The 26,399-nt window shown below is 43.3% G+C and overlaps 1 protein-coding gene across 3 annotated transcripts in view; it reads right to left on the bottom strand.

Annotated features, from left to right (window-relative positions):
- Positions 1-5,616: 5,616 nt before the first annotated feature.
- Positions 5,617-26,399, bottom strand: part of RASGRF2 (Ras protein specific guanine nucleotide releasing factor 2) — a 245,172-nt gene continuing 224,389 nt past the window's right edge. For all 3 annotated transcript variants that reach the window (XM_082621256.1, XM_082621255.1, XM_082621257.1), the window contains 8 exons: positions 23,690-23,750; positions 23,273-23,376; positions 20,620-20,704; positions 17,685-17,882; positions 13,084-13,163; positions 11,358-11,475; positions 10,684-10,752; positions 5,617-7,440 (listed from right to left, as the gene is read on the bottom strand). In XM_082621256.1, coding sequence (XP_082477382.1) covers positions 7,348-7,440; positions 10,684-10,752; positions 11,358-11,475; positions 13,084-13,163; positions 17,685-17,882; positions 20,620-20,704; positions 23,273-23,376; positions 23,690-23,750 — 808 coding nt within the window. In that variant the 3' untranslated portion in view covers positions 5,617-7,347. The remainder of the gene's footprint in view (positions 7,441-10,683; positions 10,753-11,357; positions 11,476-13,083; positions 13,164-17,684; positions 17,883-20,619; positions 20,705-23,272; positions 23,377-23,689; positions 23,751-26,399) is intronic.

Raw genomic sequence — 26,399 nt, forward strand, 5'->3', positions numbered from 1 at the left:
AGGACTGTAGGGGGAGGGGCGGGGGCCCGGCCTTGAAAGGGCTCCCGGGCGGGGCGGGGCTGGGAGGGGCAGGGCGGGGCCCGTCTCGGCCAATCCCGTCTGAGGCCTCGGGACGCACTTAGTCCCGGAGCCTTGCCCTTGAAGGCCGGACCCTGACTCTTCCGCCGTTTTCTAGCATCTGCCCTTTCTCTGAAACGTTTCCCTCCCCTAAATCCGGTGCTGGAGGCTGCCTCTCCCCGAACTCTGCGAGGGGTTCCTGGGCCCGCAGCCGGGCTGACTGGCTGCCCAGGCCTGCCGGCCCCGGTCTCGCGGTGGAGGGACCGTCGGGAAACTGCTGCACCTGTTAGGGAATTTGTTCCTATCTTCCTTCAAGAGCCCACACCTGGGGCCCCGGTTAGCTGTGGTGGATGGTCCCTTCTTCCCGGGGCCCTCCCCTTTTCCCTCTCCCCTCTCCCCTCCAAGCTAAGGAAGACGTCTAAAGCTCCCTCTCTCCAGTTTTTAATCATGCTCTGAACCAGGGACCAGAACATCTTCCAGCTCGTTGTCTGGGGCCTGGATTCAGGGACAATCACCTGTCTCTTCTAGATCAGGCCATCTGAAGTAGATTGCTAGACAATCTCACTTTATATCCACACCAGCTTAATTTACTACCCAGAAGGTCCTGCAGGCCATCACCCTGCTTAAAAATAGCCCTCCTTGGAACATACACCACAAACCAGAAAGGTTGACTGTAAATAGCAATGACCCCCCAGGACTTTGGACTGCAGCCCTGTATTTCAGAGGGAGCTGCCCAGGCGTCTGGTGATGGTCACGTACCCAGCTTCTATGGCCACGTGCACATCACCAGCTGTTTCCTTTCCCTTCCTTCTCAGGACCCAATCCATGTACAGAGGGGATGATGGAGCCCAGGAATAACCTCCCACCTAGAGAAGTTCTCTTTCAGAGTCTCCACCTCTTTTAAATATGACCCAAAGCAAAAAACAAATATTTTACCTTTGCATGGGGGTACTGACTGGGAGAGTGCATGAGAGGGCCTTCTGGGGTTGGAAAGTTTCCTGATTTGGGAGTGGTCATATGGGGGTACACACAGGTAAAAATTCCTCAAGCTGTACACCTAAGATTCTAGCACTTTACTGTGTATTGGTCTTACCTCAGTTTTAATATATATGCCATCATTATAACCTAGCTTACAATGAATTGAAATTTTTACAAAGTGATACCCTTTCTGCATATGATATACTCAGGTATTTTCTAGGCTCTCCTATGTTCTTTCATTAAACAATTGCAGATTGGGACCAACCAAACTGCTCCTCTAAAGAGTTGAGTTCCCAGCGTGCACATGATCCTCTAAAGAGTTGAGTTCCCAGTGTGCACATGCTGTCCTAATGGACCATGGTCCCTCCGGCTCCCCTGGCAGAACAGGCAGCTAGCTAGAGGTCTGTGGGGCTCACCAGCTGCTGTTTCGCTGTTTCATGGCAGTTCAGGCATCAGGTGAAATAAATCCAGTGAGCCTGAAATAGCCCAGATCCCAGATCCAGAGAACGGTGAGGCTTTTGAAGAGCACGGAGATGTAGAATTTAAAGGATGGCAGTTGCAGTGAGAAACCACTCTCTTTTCCCAATTCCTTACTAATGGAAAATTAGGCCCCCCCCACCTCCCACACCTTACCTCAACCCCTCATCTTTTACAGTGTAATTTTACATAAGTTAGTAAGTAAGGTCAGAAGAGAAGTTGGGATCTTATTGAGAAAAGGGGTGTGGTATCTTCTTTTGGGGGCCTAGTCATCCTCATGCTTACGATAAATGTGGTGTGATGGGATGGCAGCCTCCACAGGTGACTCAACAGAAATTCCAGATTTCCGAAAATCCTTCAGATGTGATCTCTGTCATAGGACACATACTCCTTTCTTATCATTGCCAACTCCCTTCAGAGGGTGGAGGCTCTTTCCACACCTAGTGGCCAGGGTGGCCATGTGGCTTGGTCTTGCCATAGGGACAGGAACAGAAGTGAAGTGTGTAACTGCCCTATCACTTGCTCTAAAGGAGATCTCCTGTCATGGGCTTATTCTCTTTTCTGTTACCGGATCCAGCTGGAGCCTGGATTTAGCAGGACCCAGATTTGACCAGTAGGCAAAGGCAATGCCGTAAGGAATGACCAAGTAACAAGAGGAAAGGAACCTGGGTTCCTGAATCCCCACCAGGCTGATTGCTCATTTCAGAAATGGAAAAGGAAACCAATTTGACAGGAGGGACCTACATTCTTCCTTTCCTCAGTTCTCTCTCGTGCTCAACAGCTGTGTCATGTTTCCTTCAGCTCTAAATGTTAGGACAACTTCATCTACTTGAAAAAAGTTTAAGTATTTTCATATGTATTATTCCACGTAACTATTGCAGTAATTCTAGATGGCTCAGGGGCTCATCCAGGGTTGGAGCCAGTGATGGCTGGGCCAGGCCTCAGCACCTTTTCTCTCCACAGCCTGTGTGTCAGCTGCCTTTAGGTGAACAGAGATGTTTGGACAGTAATGAGTTCTGTGCCTGGAGGTGGTCAAACCTGGGCTGACGATGGCACAGGAAAGACGTAAGCCCTGGAAAGACAGTAGAACTAGATGACCCTTAATATTTTTTTGAGGTCCTCCAAATTCTCTAATATTTTAGTACCTGCAGCATGGCTTCCTCTAAACCGTTTCCCCCACCGAACTTCAGAAATATAACAAAAGAATATCTGAAGGAGCCCATTGTGATGAAAGAGACAAGATAGAAAAATGCTAAAAGAATCAAATGAAGAGACTAAAGAGATTTTGGAGAATTCGAGAAAGGCAAAGTTTAATTTGCATACAGGCATAACCCACACCTCACCCGGCAAGTGTTAGGCCACAGCACAAACCCCTCTGGCGGAGTCACAAATGTCCATAGATTTGCAAAGCAACTGGACACAAACAATATAATTCTCAAAGTAACACATGGGTTTGTCCATCACACACACATACAAATCACAAAGAAATACACTTAAATCCTCTGCAGAAGAGAGATGAGGATGGTAGTCAAGTTACCTCACATTTGGACAGCACTTTACAGTTTACAGTCTAATCCATTTTGTCCTCATGACAGCCCTGTGAGGTAGGCAGCACAGGAATCACTATTAACTCCATTTCACAGATGAAGAAACTGAGGATCAGAGAAGTTGCAGCACTGGCCTAAGGCTTTAGATGTAGATCTGAGCCTAGGACTCAGGGCTAGGATGCCTAGTCCAGTGCTCTTTCACAACTGCCTTTCCATGGAAAACTCAACGGTGGTGTCAAAGACAGTGGTTCAACATCATTTATTGATGAACTATTATTTTTCTTGAGCAAGTGAGATCAAGTACAATCAAATCAACCCTAATATTAACGTCATGTGGTGTGGTAGCCAAGATGAATAATTTTCTGAATCATTCATGTGTTTATACCTACAACAAAATGGTTGTTTTCTACTTTAGCTCTGCCCTGCCTTAATTTTAAGTCACTGACAGACATGGAGAAATGACACTCTGATTAGATTTCATTGACTCAAGTCTTATTACCAGGATTCACACAGTGGTGTCTGTAATCAAGTCATTATTTAAAGCTACAATCTGTTGTCTTTCTGAAATGAAAATGAATCCTATTCACTTACTCCTTCTGGCTGTGGACATTAGCCTAGCTCTATCCTTTAGCCATAAATAATATGTTATCTTTTATACCATTTCAACAGCAGTAAAAATGATAAACTTCACAGGCTGGTTTTTAAAAAAATCTTATAAAGTGAAGGGAAAGGTTTTTTTTTTTCTTTTTTTCCCATCCAGGGGGAATAAAATAAAACTTTGAAAAGCTAAATAAAATCCTTTATTTTAAAATAAAAGTTAATTTTATTAGGAACAACCCCTCTATTGCATTACTCTTTTTAGTTAAGAATTTAAAAGTGGCCCAATCATTGCTGACCCACGGTCTTGTCTGTTATAGCACTGTGAGAAAAAAAAAAAAAGAGGGGCAGGTCCATCATCACCCACACTCCAAATTGGAACATAAGGGAGTTTTCTCTGCAAAGGTATTCAGTATCTGTACTGAAATTTAGCAAACAGTAATGGGGACTTGGTGTCAAAGCCAGTTGAAAATATTGCAACAGTTGTTTAAAATTCCCTCTTTAAATTCCTTCAGAGAAACACTAAGGAAAAGCGACAACATTCTACTTCATGCCTGAATCTGTATAATATATTGGCTTATGTAAGAGATTTGTCTCTGTAGCAAAACTGGATGTCTTAGTTAATAACCAAAGGCATCCCCTAAAGTCCTCAAGATAATTTCATTGACAGTACAAAATGTGGGTATTCATCTGAAAGCAAGAAACTGGATTTTACTTCTGATTTTCTGGGTTCATTTTGCAAGAATATAAGTGTTCCCTACTTGGCTGTTAGGGGCTGACCTCCCATCTACTCATAGAAATGGGTCTCATATAATAGAATATAAGCAGACACAGCCAGGGGTGCACGCTCCAACAGTCACACAAAGCTTGCAAGGCAGAAGAGTATGGGTGCTTTAAACAATCAAAAAGAAACCACAAATTGCTCTTGTGGACTTTAAATGTGACCAAATTGAAAAATGCACTTTCCTCTCCCAGCTGGCCCCCAAATAGTGCAGGTCATCAAAAGCAACTCCCTTGGAGGTGGAGTTCTCTCTCTTGCAGCTCCAGCAAGGCTTCAGACTCTACGAAGCAGAAGGAGGGGTTTGTGACTCTCAATAAAATGCAAAGGTCAGCATAGACTACTGACAGTGCCCAAAGTTGACCACTGGGGGGCGCTTCCAACATTCTGCAGGAAATAGGCCTGAAAGCTTTGTCACTAGTTGAGGAAAACCTGTATGCCAAAAGGGGAGAAGTATTTGGAAATTCCTCTAGTTCCTATTTTTCTCTAATAAGAATGGCTGCGGGCTTCCCTGGTGGCGCAGTGGTTGAGAGTCCGCCTGCCGATGCAGGGGACACGGGTTCGTGTCCCAGTCTGGGAAGATCCCACATGCCGCGGAGCAGCTGGGCCCGTGAGCCATGGCCGCTGAGCCTGTGCATCCGGAGCCTGTGCTCCGCAACGGGAGAGGCCACAACAGTGAGAGGCCCGCGTACCGCAAAAAAAAAAAAAAAAAAAAAAAAGAATGGCTGCATTGGCTCTGGAACATTTGGGTCAGAGAATTGAGGGTCCAAACTTCCAGGGACAGTGCCCACAGAACCAAACCCTCCCTTCTGGAAGACTTTGGGGACTCTAAGGGCAGAGTCCGATGCATCAACCTTTCTGTGTGTTGCTCTGCCTGAAACTACCATGTGTGTGGTCCTTTCACTGATTTGTCCTGATTTTAGTTCACCTTCAAAACTATGTTTTTGCACCAAGAAAGTTAACCTTTACTTTCTTTTGCAAGACTTTGAGGTGCTTGGTGCAACTGACATATATTAGTTCAAACTGTGTTTCTGAACATTGAGAAACAAATTTTAAGTTATGCATTGTTAGGATCCAAACAACCCATGCTTCTTATCATGCATCAAGATGCATCAACCTCTTATTTGAAATTAAAGAGAAAAAACAAGCAACTTTTTTTTAAAAAAGAAAAATAAAGCATCCATAAGTCACCCTCCTTGGGTTTAGTGCTATCCTGTTGGCTAATATGAGCTATTGAAAATATTTTTGGAATGGTCTTCAAATATTATAAGTATTTTCTTTTACTTACTTGATATTTCACTATATAGTTATGTACAGACATGGCCCTTACCATGCAGGAAAAATGTACATTCTCCACCTCTGTGGGACATTATCAGTTCCCTGGGTCTTATGAGCCAGCAAGTTGAATTTATTAGTCAGCTGTCAGCTCTAACAACATAATTAAAGTGCAAAGAAAGAGAGAAAGCAGCCAGGTCAATATTTTTTCATTGTCTGCATCAATATGCTTCATGCCTGCCAGATGCAATAGGCTCAGGTAACAATAACTCTATATCTTTTCTCTTCTTTGAAAGCAGAGGTCTCCCTGAGAAGAGAAGAGGGAGGTAAACATGAGATAGCCCTATTTCTTCAACAACCAACAATCCTGGGAGAAGCAAGGTTGCTTTCCCAGCCTAGGGTAGGAGGACTAACCCCTGCATTTGGTTTTCTGACACAAGGGCTGTTGAGTGGTTGGGTCCATTTCCCATATACTTACAATATTTGCACTCAGAAATGTCTCAAAATTTAAAGACTGGGGAAGAACCGTCTACCAACAGCACACGGAAGGGTGGGTTTTAAAAAGAAAATCCCACTAAACAGCTTTAAAAAAAATACAATCAACGTTCATAGGCTAAAAATGGTTTGTGTAAATCAGAATAGATTCCCACATTACCAATGGCGGGGGGCGGGGGTGGGGTGGAATAACAAGCACAGCAAGGTGCAGAGATGATTTTTAAGTATATCTTTTCACTTAGCATTGAAACCCACTCTTCCCCGTAGCACTTTGTGGCCTTTTGTCGTATTCCACAGTTTTGCCGGTGAGGTGCGTGGGCATCGTTTTGCAAAGCCTGCACCTGTCTCTCCAAGGGCATTGGCTTCCTGGTCTCCACAGCCTCAGGAAGAAGCCCCCCACTCCTCCACCTCGAGAGAGCCACTGGCTGGGCTCCGCAGGGGCACAGCTACTGAGTTTTTAATTATGGAAATGTTAGGTACAAATCCACTTGACTTTCAACCTGTCTTTCCTGTCCTGTTGCCTAAAGACTGAAAGAGCAGTTTCAGAACATGCCATTCTTCCAATATAAATATTTATGATGCACTGAGGACCATGCACATGCTGAGGACTGAAATTGCTTATGTGTCGGCCCATCCCTACAGAGGCAGCCTCGGCTCTTCTGGAAGCCTGTGACAAAGGAAATGTAACAGAAGCAGTTAAACCCTAGGAGAAGACTGGGAGGTGCACTGGGCCAGTAAAGTGCCAGCGAAACATCACAAGCCTTTTCCATGGACCCTCGTCCCCGAGTTCTAATAGAACATGCAGCAGAGTTTCAAATTCCCCCTCTTACCTGCTTCATTAAAATGGCTACCAGCACCTCCCATCTTATATTCCCTCATGCAAATGTGCCCTCAGCTTTACCAAATATCAATCTCTTCACCTTCCCACCCAAGTCTGAAGCATCTGTCTTCGACTCCAACCAACCGGGCTTCCCTGGCTGGAGACAGAATTCCCGTTTGGTTCCATCATCTTCGGGGGACAAAGGAGACTGGCTTCGTCTCCATCACCCCCGTCCTCCTTGCACTGTGGGAGGCGTGGCATGCACAGTTCTGTCCCTTCTGCTTTCCACGAAAATTCCACGGACTCGGGGCAAGGCTGGATCGTCAAGCAGGGAGCCGAGGTTCAATTTTTAGAGACAGCTCATACAGTGTATCTTCATCTATGATGAGGGCTTTGTCAAGCAAGTACTGAGTGACCTGGAGAAAAAAGGGGGATCCCCACTTTGAGTTTTTTTCACAACACCAGTACGTACATTTTCTGGATGGAACCCGACACAATTCAATGTTTTCTCCTAAGCATTGAAATACTTTAGGTAACTAAAAAAATTATGAATATATTCTTTTTTTTTTTTTTTTTTTTGCGGTACACGGGCCTCTCACTGTTGTGGCCTCTCCCGTTGCGGAGCACAGGCTCCGGACGCGCAGGCTCAGCAGCCATGGCTCACGGGCCCAGCCGCTCCGCGGCATGTGGGATCTTCCCGGACCGGGGCACAAACCCGTGTCCCCTGCATCAGCAGGTGGACTCTCAACCACTGCGCCACCAGGGAAGCCCATGAATATATTCTTACTATAAAAAAAAAAAAATCACACCTCTCTAGTCCTCTGTCAGCTCCCACCCCCAGGCACTGCCCTCAAGAACTGTCACTGTTATCAGTTGGCTTGTATTCTCCCAGACGTTTTTCTGTATCTTTCTAGACATTACCATGCACTTACAGAAATCATTTTTCCCCTTATAAGTGGTATCAAAGCGATACATTTTATTCTGCTTTTGTCAAACTAGAAGTCGTGGAGAGCTCCCCATGTCAGTACAAAGAGCTCTAACTGCTGTGCACCATTAACAGTGTGACATATCAGAGTTTATTTAATGATCTCCTATCGAGGGGTGTTTGATGGCTGTCAATGTTTCACTATGACACAAAGTTACAGTGAAGTCCTTGTTAGCCTGTTTCCTAGTGCTCACATGTGAATGGTCCTCTAGACACTGGAAATGAAAGGAAAGGAAAGGATATGGAAATGAACATCTTGGAACATGGGGTAGCTCCATGAAAATATTTCTGTATTTTTACTGAGATATAACAGACATAAGTAAAATTAATAGCTTGATTAGTTTTGACAAATGTAAACACCCATGTAACTTACATATATAGCATGCTAGAGAATAACTCCATCACCCCAGAAAGTTCCCTCATGAAGCTTCCCAATTAACCTGCTGCCAGAAGCAATCACTGCTCAGATTCTATCACCACACGTTCTGTCTGCTCTAGAACTTCATGTAAATGGAGTCACACAGTATGTACTCTTTTGTGTCTGGCTTCTTTCACTCAGCATAATGTTTTGAGATTCATCTATACTGTGGTGTGTTTCAGTGGTTTGTCCTCTTCCATTGCTGAGTGGTGGGTCCAATGTATAGATGTTCCACAATTTGTTTATCCATTCATCTATTTATGGACACCTGGGCTGTTTCCAGTTTTTGGCTATTATTAAGAAATGCTATAAACATTTTATACAAGACTTTTAATGGCATGTTTTCACTTCCCTCTTGGATAAATACCTGGGTCATAAGTTAGATGCATATTTAACATTTCAAGAAACCTCCAAATGACACAGTTTTCCAAAGAGGTTGTACCGTGTTACTCTCACCAGCAGTGTATAAAAATTCCGGTTACTTGGTATATCAATTTTTAATTTTAAAACATAACATAAAATGACCTCCAAAACTGTTGTACCTATAGTACATAAGAGCACCTGTTATCCCATACCCTAACTAATGTTTGCTGTTACCAATATTTTAAAAATTTGTCTTTCTGATAGCTGATAATGATGCTTCATAATTTGCATTTTTTCTTATTAATGAAGTTGAACATTTTCCAAATATTTATTTGTTTCTTCTTGAGTTACCTGCTTATAGCTTTGTCAATTTTCCTATTGAGTTGTTTATGCTTTTCTTATAGATTTATAGGAATACTTTTATTCTGTCTCTTTGTTTTACATGTTACAAATATTGTCTCCTAGTCTACTGCTTGTATTTTGACTTTTTAAACAATTGCCCTTTGTCATATAGAAGTTTTAGATTTGATTCAGCAAACTTTATCAAGCTCGTCTTTTACAGATTTTGCATTCTGTGTTTAGGGTCTTTCAAACCCAAAGGTCATGAAATTTTGTCCTATATTTTATTTAAATAATTTAATATTTATTTTTATATTTAAGTAGTGAATTCATGTGGAATTTATTTTTGTGAATGGTATAAGATAGAGAGCCAAAATTCCTATTCCATTTACACAATGGTCAGTTTCTTTCTGGCGCTTTCTTTAAACATCTCCTTTATCCCATATTAGATTTTCATATAGACAAAATCTGCATCTGGACTTTATCCTGCTCCATTGAGTTTGTATTCCTGTGCCAATATAGTCCTGTTTTATTCACTACAGTTTTAGTGTCTGTATCTAGTAGGGAAAGCTCTCCCTTACTCTTCTTATTTTTCAAAAAGTCCTTATTTTTTTTGGCCTATTAAAGCTTCCTTATGAGTTTCATAATAAGTATGTCAGGTTCTATGAACTAATAGGGATAATTGGCTGTGAGTTATATGGGAATCTTCTGTCTTACCTTCTCAATTTTTCTGTAAAGCTAAAATGATTCTAAAAAATAACGTCTATTAAAAAATGAAAAGACGGGTTTCCCTGGTGGTGCAGTGGTTGAGAGTCTGCCTGCCACTGCAGGGGACACGGGTTCGTGCCCCGGTCCTGGAAGATCCCACATGCCGCGGAGCGGCTGGGCCCGTGAGCCATGGCCGCTGAGCCTGTGCGTCTGGAGCCTGTGCTCCGCAACGGGAGAGGCCACAAAAAAAAAAAAAAAAGAAAGAAAAAAGAAAGGAAGGGAGGGAGGGAGGGATGGAGGGAGGGAGGAAGGAAGGAACAAAAGTAAAGAAAGAAGAAAGAAAGAGGTAATAAATACCAGTTATGGTTGGAATGGAGAGAGGAAGGGGGTATAAGACATGAGATGAATCTTGAAAGATGAGTAGGGACCACATAATGCAAGACTTTTTGGACATATCAAGATTTATTTCTTTCCTTATCCTAAGAGCAAAGGGAAGCCAATAAAGCAAACAACTTCCACTGTGTGTTTCAGAGAGTTCTATCTGCTGTAAATTTGTAGAATGGATTTGCATTCTGTAGACCAGGTAACAGATATTGGTAGTTTGGACCAGGGGTGGTTCCAGCTTCACAAGAAATACAGGATGTAAAACAGAATTTAATGATGAATTGATATTCTTTTTGCTTTCTTTCTTGTTTTTCTTACTCAGAGTTACCAAAGGTTTGTCTGTTTTATTGGTCTTTTCTTTGAGTCAGCTTTTGGTATTATTAATCTACTCTACTGCTGTTTCCAATTAATTAATTTCCAACTTTTTCTTCATTAAATTCTCTTACAACCACATAATATTACCTTTGGCTGATGGTCTATTCGATAGGAAGTCTGCTGGAACTGGCGTATCTCTCTGATGATGTGTGATATCTGACAGAGACACAACAAAAGCAAAGCCTAAGTACTGCCCTGTGCTGCAGCAATTCTTCTGGGAGCCCGTCCTAGAGTAGTCAGTCCCTTCCTCCAGTGAGGTATCTGGAGCCCTGTCCGATCATGCTCCAGGCCCCAGGGCTTTCTTGCCCTTTAATGAGCCACACAAAATGTTAACAGCAAGGAAATACTGAATTCATCATCAGGGAAACAGCTGGCATGGGGTGGCCTCAGGTTCAGGAGTGGCAAGCCCTGGGTGCTAGTGTCCATGGGCTCCTTGCTTCTAACTTGGTGCTTAGAACCCAGCTGTCCAGCAAGAAGCCTCAGCATCTGTCTATCACTGGTCAGTCCTAGAAAGTCATCCCTGGAGCTTTATTCCCTACCCTCTTTGTCCAGACTGCAAGCTGAAATGGACCTGCGAAAATCTCCTGAATCAGCCAACATCAGGTGTCCACCACCAGTGTCCACTACCTCTTCACCTCGAGCGTAAAAAGCAGCGATCTTCACCTCGAGCGTAAAAAGCAGTGACCTTCCATGATGTTGCCTCTTCTCTATAAGCCACTGATGTCACTGAGACAGCCTGACTGTATGAAATTCTCACCTACCATTCTCATCTTGGAGAAATTGACAAGGCCTTCCTCAGTAAAGTTTGGTGTTCCTTCTTCAATAAATGCCAGGTCTGTCAGGTACATCCCCAGATAAGGAACAGCAGGGGGGTTACAACTGCAAGACCAAGAAGTACTGTTGTCATGCTCATTCCCACAAGTGTCCACTTACCTCCCCATTTAAAATAAATAGGAAGTAAATGTGCTGCTCCCACCCTGAAGAATAAAGTCTTTTAATTCCATTTTCAGAAGCACACTTACGATATGCAGAGTTTTAAATATGCCTCACAATAGAATATGATACAATATTACCGCCCATGCTTTACTATGTGTTTGAGACAATGGTATTTCAAACAACAGGATGTCTTACAGACAAATACTAACGTTTGCTAGCGAGACTTGCTTGCAGTATTTATCTGCATTGGCCACACTTCTCTGAGGGGTAAAAGCATGTAGGAAAACCCCATGCCCTCACCTCATTAAAGTGCAAACATTCAACCTTAAAGAAGTGGGTGGAAAAAAAATCAATGTAATTAGAGCTTGTAAAACTTGTTTTCTGTTTTAGTTAGTACTTAAATGTTTTAGAAGGTATAGACTTAATTAATATCACAACTACATGCTGAAGTGAGACCTTTGCTGTTTGGAAGGGGGATGAACTTGTTTTTCTCAAGGAGTCTAGAGGCTGAGAATATGGCCTTTTGATCCAGAGTGAACTGGGTTTGAGTCCCTGCTTGACCACTTACTAAGTGATGCAGGGCAAACTCTCTGAACCGCAGTTTCCTGTCTGTAAAACGGAGACAATAAAACTTATCTTGGGCTTCCCTGGTGGCGCAGTGGTTGAGAGTCCGCCTGCCGATGCAGGGGACACAGGTTCGTGCCCCGGTCCGGGAAGATCCCCACATGCCGTGGAGCGGCTAGGCCGTGAGCCATGGCCGCTAAGCCTGCGCGTCCGGAGCCTGTGCTCCGTAACGGGAGAGGCCACAACAGTGAGAGGCCCGCGTACCGCAAAAAAAAAAAAAAAAACCTTCTCTCTTTAGTTTGCTGTGAGGCTTACGTTAGACACATCAAGCACTTCACATAGAGTCTGTCATTTAGTAAGTGAATAGGGCTTGTACTGCTGTCATTGTTGTTACTATGGGTCTTTCTTTCTCTCGTGGCATCACAGGACAACATTTTCCAGAGTAAGGCAAGTATGTGCAGTAGATGATAAGAAAACAAGTTGCAGGAGAATACATTTTATTCTCTCTCTCTCTGTCTCTGTGCACGTGTGCGTGTGTGTGTGTGTGTGTGTGCGTGTCTGTAGAAAGAGAGAATGATCCAGCAATAAAAGGTCAAAAATACATAACAATAATCAATAGGCACTGGAATATTTAAATTAAAAAATCACAGGAAATCACTGTGTTTAGATTAAGAAATACCAAGTCAAGAAACTCTTTATAGTAAAAGAGTTTTATTTACTCTTTATGTGGTTTGATTTACTATGGTGATATATTCTTATTTGGAAAGCTCTGCATACCATGAGTATGTCCATAAGCTATTTACTTACTATATCCACAGTATTCCAAATGAAAAGGGAAATCAGAAAAACACCTATATGATGGAAATTGTTCCCATTTGTTTTTCTTTTCAAACCAAAGTAGGAGGTAAGTGACTATTTTGTACACTATAAAAATTATATAAACATATTTGTGAATTATGAATAATTTAATAATTAAGATAGACATACTTTTTAAGGGTTTCTCTGAGATTTTTAAATCTTCCTTCAGATGAAATAGTCTTCTGAAGCTTGTCCATTAGAGCTTTTGTCTAGAAAGAAACAAATAACTTAGTATGTCATGAAAATATTCCTATGGTTTGGTAAGGTGGTAAGTTACCAAAAGATGCTCAGTTCTCTTCTACAGTGGCAGTTACTGATACCTTTGCCAGACTATTGTGATGTGATATGACTTTCAAAGTATAGAGGGGGGCATTATATTTAAATTTAATGTTTAAAAAAAGGAGGAAGAACACGTGGAGAAGAAAAGTGACTACACTAATCATTGAGCCAAAAAGAGAGAAAATGTGTAGAAAAGAAAAACTGTAATGCACAAGAAACTTAGGAACTTAAGGAGCAGAAAAGCACGTGTTGAATAGGGAATCTTAAAGGAGAGGTCTTGTGTCAGGGAGTTTAATGAATCTTTTCGACTGTTAATTTCCAAGTCATCAAAGCACATATTCTGTTGCTTGGCTATGGACTGACGAATACCGACTCTGATAAAATGTGACATGTGTGTGACAGGATAATATGCTCTTTGTATCCAGTGCCTAATGGCTGAGGCCACCAGCGCCTTAGAGGGAGGCAAAACCCAGCCATGACCAAGGGGTCGGTGTGCAGCTTTTGGATTCCGATATAGCTGTTTGAAGCCCACTTTAAAAATACTATTCCATAAAGACGCAGACGTAGAGAATGGACTTGAGGACATGGGGAGGGGGAAGGGTAAGCTGGGATGAAGTGAGAGAGTGGCATGGACATATATACACTACCAAATGTAAAATAGATAGCTAGTGGGAAGCAGCCACATAGCACAGGGAGATCAGCTCGGTGCTTTGTGACCACCTAGAGGGGTGGGATAGGGAGGGTAGAAGGGAGACTTAGGAGGGAGGAGATATGGGGATATATGTTTATGTATAGCTGATTCACTTTGTTATACAGCAGAAACTAATACAACATTGTAAAGCAATTATACTCCAATGAAGATGTTAAAAAAATTTAAAAATTAAAAAAATTTTAAAATAAAAATACTATTCCAATACCCATTCATCATAAAATCTCTCAAAAACTAGTGAAGAGAAAGTAGCTTCCTCAATTTTATGAAAAGCATTTACAAAAAGCCTGCAGCTAACACCATCCTTAATGGTGAAAAACTGAAAGCTTCCCCCCCCAAGATCAAGAACAAGGTAAGAATGTCCTCTCTTACTATCCTATTCAACATAGCATTGGAAAGTCTAGCCAGAGCAATAAGGCAACAAAAGGAAATAAAAGGCATATAAATTGGAAAGAAAGAAATAAGATTGTTCCTATTTACAAGTGACATAATTGTCTATGTAGAAAATTCCAAGGAAACTACAAAAAACCTCCTAGGACTAATAAGTGAGTTCAGCAAGGTTACAGATACAAGACCAACACAAAAAAATCAATTACATTTGTATATACTAACAATGAATGCGTGGAAACCAAAATTAAAACCACAAGAACATTTAAATATCTCCAAAGAAAATGAAATATTTAGGCATAAATCTAACAAAACATATACAGGACTTGTATGTTGAAGATTTCAAAATGCTGATTTAAGAAATCAAAGAAAACTTAAAGAAATTCTGAGAAATACTGTGTTTATGGACTGGAAGACTCAGTGTAGTAAAGATGTCAATTCTCCCTAAATTGATTGGTTTAATGGAATTCCAATGGAAATCTCAGTAAAGTTTTTAAGACATAGCTTTTATCCTAAAATTTATATGGAAGTCACAGCACTTAAGGTAGCTAAAATAATTTTGAAACAGAAGAATAAAGTGGAGGAATATAGAAAGAACTCTCAAATCTCAAGGGTTAAAAAACCAAACAATCTAATTAAAAAATGAGCTGAAGACATGAGTAGGCATTTTGCTGGAGGATATACAGATGCAAACAAGCACATGAAAAGATGTTTAACATTATTAGCCATTAGCAAGTGCAAATTAAAACAATGGTGAGATTTCAAAATGGCTAAAATTAAAAATAGTGATAACACCAAATGCTGACAAGAATGTGGAGAGGGCTTCCCTGGTTGTGCAGTGGTTAAGAATCCACCTGCCCATGCAGGAGACACAGGTTCGAGCTCTGGTCCGGGAAGATCCCACATGCTGTGGAGCAACTAAGCCTGTGTGCCACAACTACTGAGCCTGTGCTCTAGAGCCTTCGAGCCACAGCTACTGAAGCCCGCGCGCCTAGAGCCCGTGCTCCGCAACAACAGAAGCCACCGCAATGAGAACTCGCGCAAAGCAACAAAGACCCAACGCAGCCATAAATAAATAAAATTTAAAAAAAAAAAAAAGAATGTGGAGAAACTGCTTTACTCATACACTCCTGATAGGAATGTAAAATGGTACAGCCTCTCCAGAAAAGAGTGGCAGTTTCTTATAAAACTAAATACACAATCACCATATGACCCAGCAATCGCACCCTTAGGCATTTATCCCAGAGAAATGAAAACTTATAGTCACATAAAACATATTCATGAATGTTCATAGCAGCTTTATTTGTAAGAGCTGAAACTGAAAACAACCCAGATGTCCTTCAAGGGGTGAATGGTTAAACGAAATGTCATATCTACACCAGGAGGTACTGTTCAGCAATAAAAAGGAACTAAGAATTGATACACGTAACAACTTGAATGGATTTCAAAGGAATTATTCTGAGTTTAAAAAAAGGCAATCTCAAAATGTCATATACTGCATGATTCCATTTATACAACATTCTTGAAATGACAGAATTACAGAGATGGAAAACAGATCTGTGGTTGCCAGGAGTTAGGGAGGGAGAGGGGGGAAGGTGGCTGGGGCTATAAAAGGGTGGCAGGAGGGATCTTAGTGATAGAACTGTTCTGTATCTTCACTCTGGTGGTGATTACATGCATCTATCCCTGTAATAAAGGCACACTAAACACACACACACACACATGCACACACACAAATGAATACATGTAAAAGTAATGAAGTCTGTATAAGACTGGTGAATGGTACCAATGGTTAATTTTGTGGTTGTGATATTGTTTGTAGTTATGCGAGATGTTACCACAGGGGGACACTGGGTATAGGGTGGAAGGGATTTCTATTATTTCTTATAATTGCATATGGACCTACAGTGATCTCAACATTAAAAGTTTTTTTAAAAGTTTTTATAAAAGCTGTGGCTTTTATTTGCAAGGTCCAGGCTTTATTCACAGAAGAATTTGCCAGTTCTAGGGGCCAAACTTGGGATTCTTAGAGCATTCCATTTTTACTAAGGAATGGGGGGAGGGGATAAAAGATATGACTTGGGCTTGGTTTCTTGCTACATAGGGAGGAATTTAAAAGGCTTGGAGAGAGCAAAGAAAATAGAATAGAGTAAGAAGCAATGTCTCTGAGAGGGGCTTAAACCCTCAGAAGGGGCAACAGAAACCAGACAGCTTTGAGGAAATGTCAGCAGAATATATGCTATTCTTCCTGCCTGAAACCCTTGAGGTGGGCACCCTGAAGACACCCTTCACCAACTTTGGGTGGTCACACAAGGCAGGCACAGTGGTCTGTGGAAGAAGGATATGCAGAGAGGGCCTGGCATAAACACTCCTAGCCTCTGGCGCCCATGGGACATGGAGGAGCCTAGAAAGTTCCCCCAACACCCTTTGAGAGGGTCGAGTTAACTAGTAATGAAGAATTAGCCTGCCCACTAGGGATCAGCAAGGGGCACCACAGCCTGTAGCAGAGGTAATACACACCCCATCTCAGAGAATCAGCAGAGCCAGTGAGAGATGAAGGGGAGGTGAGGTCAGCCAAGCTCCCTGCGTGCAATAACCATGCCATGTTCCTGGCACGGTAGGTTGACCATTTGAACACCAGGCACAGGCAACTCACAGCGGCTTGTACCCAATGACTAAACTGCCAAAGACTACAGCAGGAGGCCAGTGGGTGCACACAGCCTTCCACAAGCCCGGAAAAGCCCTCCCTAACACCCACTGACACTCAGGGGGAAGAGCAGGGGGGAAATGGTGATGTCACTTGAATCTTGAAATTATCTGAAGGAAAAAATAAGCGTGAACAAGCTAAGTCCAATTAAAAGAAAATTAAGAAAGTTATATCTCTTCACATTCAAGTCATTATGCCAAAACTTGACTACCTGAATGACAAAGAAGAGGTGAACATGGAGGCCCTCTATCCCTGGTCTTTGGCCCTAAGGCATTTGTACCTTTACTTTGAGGGAGAAAGAATGGACCCACGGACATCACTGTGCTCACTTGGAATCAATGTGCCCCCCCCAAATAATTCAGGGAACAGCTCCTGACTGTCAACCACATTGTCTGAAGTTGTCCCAAGATATGTTATAATGAATGTTTTGGTTCGTATTTTCTTTTCTAAATTAACCATTTAGAAACGCATATGAGCAGAATCAATTAAGTGGTAAGAACACAGTAATTACCCATGTTGGCACCTTTCTTTGGCAACGGAGCTGCTCATTTCAGCTAATTATTACCTAATCAGTAATACTTATCTTGGCTCTGGTCTCCCAGTCTCTCCTCCTCACGGCAGCGGGATGTGTCGCCCGCTGATGCTCACCTGCTTGGACACCTTGGCCCAGGTTTTCTTCAGCCGGTAGATGGCACTTCTGTTTAAGGCTGAGGTGATCTCCAGCACGCCGTTGTAGTTGTGCAGGCACCTGCAGATGTCCGCCACGGCCACCCACTTCTCAATTGCGTTGGCTCGGGAGCTGACATCCGCATAATTCATGATCTGGGAGGCCACCAGGTTACTCATCTGAGACAAGGTAAAAGCCAAGAGAGGCCAGCTAAGAGCCAAAGCAATTCATGCAGGCACGATACCTGAATTACCTACAGAAATGTCAGCAAAGCAGGTGTCAAGGGATGGTGCATTTAGATATCAACCTTCTGAAGAAACTAAAGTCTGTAACGGTAACAATAACAACACACGAATGAACACCTGCTCATCCTGAGTGAAGAGAGGGGTTGTTTGGGATCAGCTTGTTGGGGGAAGAGGTGATTTTGCTAATCATTAATTTTGACCAAGGAGTCATTTCCAATAATTACTGAGAGAATGGCAGAGAATGGGCTAACCCCTGAGGAATGGCAACCTTTGCAGATCAGGGGTTTCACTGCTTGGGGCCTCTCCCAATGTTCTTTGGGTCCCAACAGTGTGCGGATATTCACTCTAGGAAGCCTCAGTTATCACAAAGAAAACACATTTCCTCCCAATCAAATCAAACTCTAACCTACCAACTTTCAAACCAGAAACACTTAGGTGCAGAAGAGAGAACATTTTCGTCTTCTCATCTTGCTGAATTTTTTTTCCACCAGCAGTTAAAGGGACCTATAGTTTCAAGGCTAAGCACTGTAATTCTATGAGTTAAAGCCAAGAGAAAAAGAGGCAGCTTAAGAAGCTCAACACTTAGAATATGGAAAGGAAAAGACTAGAACAGGATTGATTACTAATAAAGGGAATCTGGGGTCCATAATCTTATATCCATACACTAAACCTGATGAGTACACCAATTCTTTGATAATTCCATAGGTATTTTAAATCTCACTGGGCCTCAGAACTATCATTGTGCATATTTATTAAAGAAATCATTTTGTACTGAGCACCTAGTAAGGACCATTTTTTTAGGTTGTGGGAACAGGAAAAATAAATAAATCAGTCCCCCTGACCTTAAGGCGCTGAGCCTGGTTAGGTGGGAAGGTGAGGAGAGGCAGACAGAAACAAGTAAATACCACAAAGCGAAATGCAAAGCTAGGGCTGTGTGGGGGGTGGAGCTTGAGAAATAGAGGCAGCATGGGGCAGGTGGCCTAGTACAGAGGAGAGAGATCTGCCTGCACTGAACCCTGAAGGGTGAGGAGAAGCTAGCTACTGCTTCCCATCAAAGTGGAGGAGTGTCTGCAAAGGGACAGAGGGGGAAGGCGTGGTGGCATGGAGGATCTGGCAGCTGTCTGAGGAGCACGGGGGTTGGTGAGAGACAAGGATGACAGGAGGTGGGGCTCCTGTAGGCCAGGTTGAGCCGCTGGGGCCGTATTGTGAAGGTGAGGGGAAGCCACTGACAAAATTTCACCAAAGAGATATAATTAGATGGGCCTCTGAGAGAAGTTATTTCCGTGACACTGTGTGAAGAAAGGGTTGGGTGGCAGTGAGATGGGGGTGGGGAGACAGTGAGTTAGGAGCTCCTGGAGAAAAGAATGAAAGGCCAAATCAAGATTATGGCAGTGGGAAGGGAGGGGAAAAGAAGAGTCTGAGACGTGTAGATTTAGGGTTCACTAACATGTTGAGGGGTGAGCAAGGTGGGGAAAGGAGAAGAAGGGGTCACAGATGACCTCTAGATTCCGTGCTTGGTTGAGTGAGTGGCTGGTGGGGCCATTACCCAAGACCAAGAACAGAGAATAAGATGAAGAAGCAGGCTTGGTGGGTCTGGGAGGTGATGATGATGAGTTCCATTTGCAATCTGGACACAGTGCAAGTGGCCACCCAAGTAGAGACATGTGGATATGGAGCCTGGGACTGAACCTCTGATTTGAGTGTCCATTTCATCCCAAGTGTATGTACAGCACAGGCAAAAAAGAAAAAAGAAAAAGGGTTTACTGTGCACAGAAGGGGCTCTGCTTCTCAAAGAGTGGCCCAGACAGGTCATGTGTCCTGTCCTTTAGGAAGCAGTGGCATTTGATGCTTGTTATGTAATAACATCTATTCCACATGTACCCTCAGCAAAGCACTGTCTTGGGAATTTGCACTGTTGTTTTGTATTTTGATTCTGGATGACATTAATTTACCTACAGGTTTCCTGGTAGTCTTTTTTTTTTTTTTTCTAAACATTATCATTACTCCTTTTACCGTACTTTAGGAGAATTGCAAAGGGAGCCTTCCCTTTGCCGGGATAGGCCTGAAGACATTCCAACATCTGTGGCTCTTCCACAGGACTAAGACCAGTAGAAGAGCACCAATAGGGAGGAGGAGGGTATAAAAGCAACTCCATCTTACTGCTGCAGAAGAGCAGAGGGGGAGATGGACCGACAGCTGGTTACCTTTGCGCGCAGTCTCAGCATCATTGTAATTACGCTCAAAGAGGTTCCTTCCCACCCTGGAATGTACTGGGACTGAATGTTCAGTAATAATGAGGAGGTGCTGTAGCAACCCAGCCTTACCATCACCAGTACCACCAGGGGCCAGTGACACAGTGCTGTTAGAACCAGTCAACCTATGACCATGAAGTAATGATGATCATGATAAAAATAATAGCAGCTACCTATGCATCACTGAGCACTTACCAGACTTGTGTACCATCAAATGTGAACTGGAAGGTAACTGGAAGTTATCACATCACTGTGAACTCTTAGAGGAGATTTAAGCTTATTTTTTTTTTAACATTCCATCAGTTTTGTTTAAAAAGTGGGTGGTAGACTTCCTTTAATTTAGAGAAGGCATCTCAAGACCCTGATGCTCATCTTCCTATAACACTCCCACCCAAGGTTTTATTTTTATGGTTACTCACATCATTGAAGTGTTGGCTGGTTTTCATAATGTAAGGTGTTCTTTCATTTTTATCCAGCTTCATCCACCCCTGCCCAAGAAATTCTCTGAAAATTCAAAACAGAACACAAAATCAGTTAAGTTTTTTAAGGGTGACTATGATCCTGAATAATTATTATGAATATTATATACATTAAACTTGACATTGCCCAACCCTGCTGCTCCATCTCAAATGAATTTTAGCTCAATTCTACCATTTCACCACTTGATGCCAAAAAGATTCTTCAGTTTCAGCTTTCTCTTATAAAATGTTTGGAACCGGGTCCTTATTAGGATCATTATAAAGGCTTCTCTGAAATTGGAAAAACAATGACAAGAGGAATAAAGAGATTAAGTGCTAACTCAGAAACCAAGACCATTTTCCGTGGATCAGCTTTAAAAAATCTTAAGCCTTAGCAGAAGGCCTGAAAAATCCATCACTACCAAAAATGTTAATCAAGAACAGCATGTTTTCCTCCACTTTGCTCTGACAGTCTCCAGGAGAATGTCAATTCTACGGGCAGGGACTTTCCTTTGTTCTCCCCAGAGCCCGGAACAGTACACGTGGTAAGGGCCGAATGAACAAATGCCGGTGTTAGCACTTTGCAGCCCGTTCATGGGATGAAGGCAGTTACGTTGGTGGGAGCTCAGCCTGGAGGAAGGTCTGTCTTCTGAATAACGTCCCTGCTCCTTCATTTCACTCATGAGTGGGTCACCGGATCACCGCAAGTGAGGGACAATCAAGCTGGAGCATACAGGAATTATTTTGTCAAGGCATTACCAAAAATAAAATGAAATTACTCTGACACATTCTTAATCCAGCAATGTTGACTGAGTCCCTTGACGTGGGTGGTACTGTTCCCATCCTGCAAGGCTGTTGTACATAAAGATGTGCTTTTTCCACGGATGAAAATTGGTACATGTTCACAGAGGCACAGAGGAGGAGAGGTGAGAAGGGTCCCAGGAAGAGACCACACCAAGGGCAACCACAAAGATTCAGGCTTTGCTGTTTCTCCTCTTCCATAGTGGTCATGTTCCCCTCCCTCCTGAATCCTCACTGCACTGGAGGATGGTCAGGAGGTGGGGGGAAGAGGCACTGCACTCCTAACTCAAGTCATCAAATAGTCAGTGGGTTCATTTGTACGGCCAAGGGGCCACGTTCCTTTTTTCCCCATGTTCATGGATGGGTCTACAATTGCTGAAAGAGGGAAATAAGATAAAATGCATAGGGCTTCCCTGGTGGCGCAGTGGTTGAGAGTCCGCCTGCTGATGCAGGGGATATGGGTTTGTGCCCTGGTCCGGGAAGATCCCACATGCTGCGGAACAGTTGGGCCTGTGAGCCATGGCCGCTGAGCCTGCGCGTCCGGAGCCTGTGCTCCACAACGGGAGAGGCCACAACAGTGAGAGGCCCGTGTACCATAAAAAAAAAAAAGGATAAAATGCATAAAAGAAAAGTCTGTAGGAGCATCTTCTGGCCCTGCCCCTTATACTGTAGCTCTGACCACCAACATGGCTACACCTGAGCCTCCATCATCCTGGATGTCCTCTTCTCTACATACGACATGGACCACACTCATACCTCTTACCCAGCCCCTCCCTTACCTTTCATTTAGTTATAATTTCACAGGGGACTTATGCCAACAGTTGTTATTTGTCCAAACAAAGGCCTTGTTTGTAGAGCTGCTGATTAGGACAGCAGGAGGGGGCTTAAAGAGCCTCCCTTACTCTGCACATGAGACAGTTAAAAGGCAGTAGTGACATGGATGCTCATTACGTGACAGCGTTCACTCGGCAGATACCCACACCAAGTGTGCTCTGTGCAAAGCACTGTCTTGGGAGTCTACGCTGTTCTGGAGTCTCGATGCTTAGCAATACCTCCTGATTTATGGACATGGGGGAAAAATTGCAGCAGAATTTACAGAATTTCCCAACATCAGTGTTTCTCAAAGTATAGTCTTAGACCACGCAGAATTATCTGGGATTCTCATTGAAAATGAAGTTTCCTGGGCCTCAAACCTACTGGAATCAGGATCTCTGGTGGGGGGGTGGGCAGGGAGTGGTACCTAGGGATGTCCTTTTTTTTTTTTTGCGGTACGCGGGCCTCTCACTGCTGCGGCCCCTCCTGTTGCGGAGCACAGGCTCCGGACGCACAGGCTCAGCGGCCATGGCTCACGGGCCCAGCCGCTCCGCGGCATGTGGGATCTTCCCGGATCGGGGCACGAACCTGTGTCCCCTGCATTGGCAGGTGGACTCTCAACCACTGCGCCACCAGGGAAGCCCGGGATGTACATTTTTAACAGGTTTCCCAACTGATTTTAGGCACCATGAAGTTTGAGAACCACTGTTATACTGTATTGCGGTTTCTGTAACACAAAGATGTGAGAGGACAGAGAACTTTGTGTTCTATGGTAACTGTAGTACATACAGAAACACAGGAGTAACCATCTTGAGAGTTCCCAATATTTCTATATAAATATTTCCAACATAAAGTGGAACCAAAAGACATTCAAGTGGGACCAAACCAACATAAGATTAAGAGCCACAGCTCTGCGCACACACATCTGCTGAGGAACAATGTCAGCTGTAGGGCAGCCGGCCCTGCCTGCAGGGACCTGCTGCTGTGAGGGCACACTCACTCGTAGGGAATGCTTCTGAAAACGATGTGGTCCAGGAGGGTGATCTGCTCAGCCATCTCCATGGCCGACAAGGTCTCAAAGCATTCGGCCTTTGGACAGTCCGTCTGCAAGAGATGAGGGCAGGGAATGAAACACACCAGGAAGCAAGGTGCCTGCCAGCTCACTGCAGCTGCTTGGAGTACAAAGTCCACCCTAGATTCCAGCTATGAAGAAAATGGCAGAAAGCTCAGAAATATCAGCCGGCATTAATATCATGGACCAACTGCTAAACCCCAAGCCAAATCTGGTTTTTCTCACACAGTTCCAGTGACAGAATATACAGTCCAGAACCCAGTTATCAGTTATGGGCACAGTGCTTGCCTTTGAGAGGTAAGTCTTACATATAATTGTGCAGGATAAGACCACGGCTGAACTTACCAGTTGAATTATATCCTCCGGTTTTAGGTGGATGTCATCTTGATCATCTTGTGAAAGGGCCCTAAAAAAAAAGTCAAAATATCCTCCATGAAAAGAAAATAGACATACCAGAAATGAAATGACAAAATGCAGTTCAGTTTCCCCTCAGTGGAAGTCGGAGGGTTCCGGTCTGTGAGGCTGTGGAGATGTGAATTGAAGACAGAGGGTCAAGGAAAGAGGAAAACACACATGTTAAAGGCAGAGGAGGATCATCAAGAGAGCTGACTTATAACAAGGAGCCAACCTGTTACATACAAGTTATATATAAAACACCCACTGTGAAAGTGAAGCAGAGGGTAAGCTGGTGCTTTGTGTTACTGAGCGGATCTATGCCACGAATCTGGGTGCCTTGCGTTGCTATCAGCCAGGGTTTCTAACAGGCCTAAGTGTCCCATCCACAATCCTCCAGCCCCTACCCTGGCCCCTCCCTGCTGATGCTGAGGCAGAAGATGCAGGCGTAGGTAGACCAGAAGCTCAGGGTGGGGTTCCTGGGTAGCAAGAGTTCAAACAATACCAGGTAGAAAGCCAGCAGGTGAACTCTTCCCCTTTGCTTCCCAGGTGGGCTTTCCTGAGACACATTTGGTACTGTATCCCCACACTGGGTGTTATTCAGCTCTCAATAAAATTTTTTTTGATCAGTGACAAATGAATAAATGAATACATAAGTTAAGGTGGGACCTGGTTCCACAGTGACAGTGATACTTTCACGTCCAAGAGAAGTTCAGGGTCCGGAAAATTAACCTGATTATATAACTTGCCATCTGGACCAAACACTTTAAGTGTCCTAAAATGAAGGCACAATCATATATTAAAAGTATTAAAATATTTAAACAGTGTCCAACCATGTAGCCTGTCTGCTGGAGGACACTAGTTTCAAAAAGCAACAATGATGTGATGTTCTATTGTGTTCTGAGTTGATAAAAACAAAACTATCACCCTCGAAAATATAAAATCACTGAGGTGGGTAATTGTATGCTCATTACATGCCAGGCATGTGCTAACCATCTGACACACACTCTCTGCTATATCATAAAAACCCCCTATAAAGTAAGCACTATTATCTCCATTTTATAGATGAGGAAACAAAAGCTCAAAGAAATGGACTAACTGGCCCAGGGTTCAGTCCAGTTTGCTTTCCTGTTGCTCTTGCTTGTCATGAGCAGCCTTACGAAAGGCACCACTTCAAAGGTCCAGCATAGAACACACACCAGAATAGGTCAATTCCTTTTCCTCTATCTTCCTTCTCTCTAGCTGTTTACCTGGGAGCAGAATCCTTCTAGATCACAGGAATGGCAATCCTCTTGTCTGCAATTAGCTGTATCATTTGTGAGAAGAAAAAGTCACCATATGCTAAAGGGCAGATTAAGGTGAGGAAAAAATAAGTAAACATAACTCTTTCTCCAAAGACTCTTACATCACACTTAAGGGTTAGATACAGGGGAAAAGTGACTCTTTCCCAAAGCGCATGTCATCCTTTCTATGGTAGCCTATGTTCTTGGAGAGAGATCAGTGGCCTTACAACTATGTGTATCCGTGGAAAAGATCCTTTTTATGAGGCTGGGCAATATTCTTAGCTTGGAAATAAATGGTCCAGAAGTTATTTTGCTTCTATCAAATGTTCCTCTCCTCAACGATCTTATCCTAATATTCCAAGATACATCTGGTCCCATTCAGTTACCTAACATGTCTCTATTCAGAAGAGTCTGTCCTATTAATCAAAATAAATGCTATCTCTTTTGAAAATGTCCCCTTAGAACAAAAGTTCTTAACCCTAGAGTATCACTAAATAATCTCTAGAGGTCCACAAACTTTTAAAAATGATATGCAGGGGCTTCCCTGGTGGTGCAGTGGTTGAGAGTCCGCCTGCTGATGCACGGGATACGGGTTTGTGCCCTGGTCCGGGAAGATCCCACATGCTGCGGAGCGGCTAGGCCCGTGAGCCATGGCCGCTGAGCCTGCACGTCCGGAGCCTGTGCTCCGCAACGGGAGAGGCCACAACAGAGAGACGCCCGCGTAACGCAAAAAAAAAAAAAAAAAAAAAAAAAAAAGATATGCAAATGTGTGCATATATTCATATGTTCATTTTTCTGAGAGGAGACTGCTTCCATCATATTCTTTTGGGGAATCCATGACCCCCAACAAGGTTAAAAATAACTATAGAAATGTATACTCTGCCATAAAACAGCATGTGACATTGCCATTTTACAAAAGATATTCAGTATTATTATTAAGGAACCAGCTCCAGAATTTGATGCCCACCCATGAATTCATTAGTGATGGCAAGTCAAATTCTTCTTTCTTTTTTTTTTCTTTTTTTTTTTTTTGCGGTACGCGGGCCTCTCACTGTTGTGGCCTCTCCCGTTGCGGAGCACAGGCTCCAGACGCACAGTCTCAGCGGCCATGGATCATGGACCCAGCTGCTCCACGGCGTGTGGGATCTTCCCGAACCGGGGCACGAACCCGCGTCCCCTGCATTGGCAGGCGGACTCTCAACCACTGCGCCACCAGGGAAGCCCTTTCTTCTTCTTCTTTTTTTTTTATGCTTATAGTTACAGTTTTATTATAAAGGATATAACTCAGGAACAGCCAAGTAAAAGGAAGAGATGCATAGGGCAAGTCAAATTCTTAAGGTAGATGTGACCCAAGGAAATAGCTCAGAACAATACAGAGA

The sequence above is a fragment of the Mesoplodon mirus genome, assembly GCF_964341445.2.
Source record: "Mesoplodon mirus genome assembly, chromosome: 5".
NCBI classification, from domain to species: Eukaryota; Metazoa; Chordata; class Mammalia; order Artiodactyla; family Ziphiidae; genus Mesoplodon; species Mesoplodon mirus.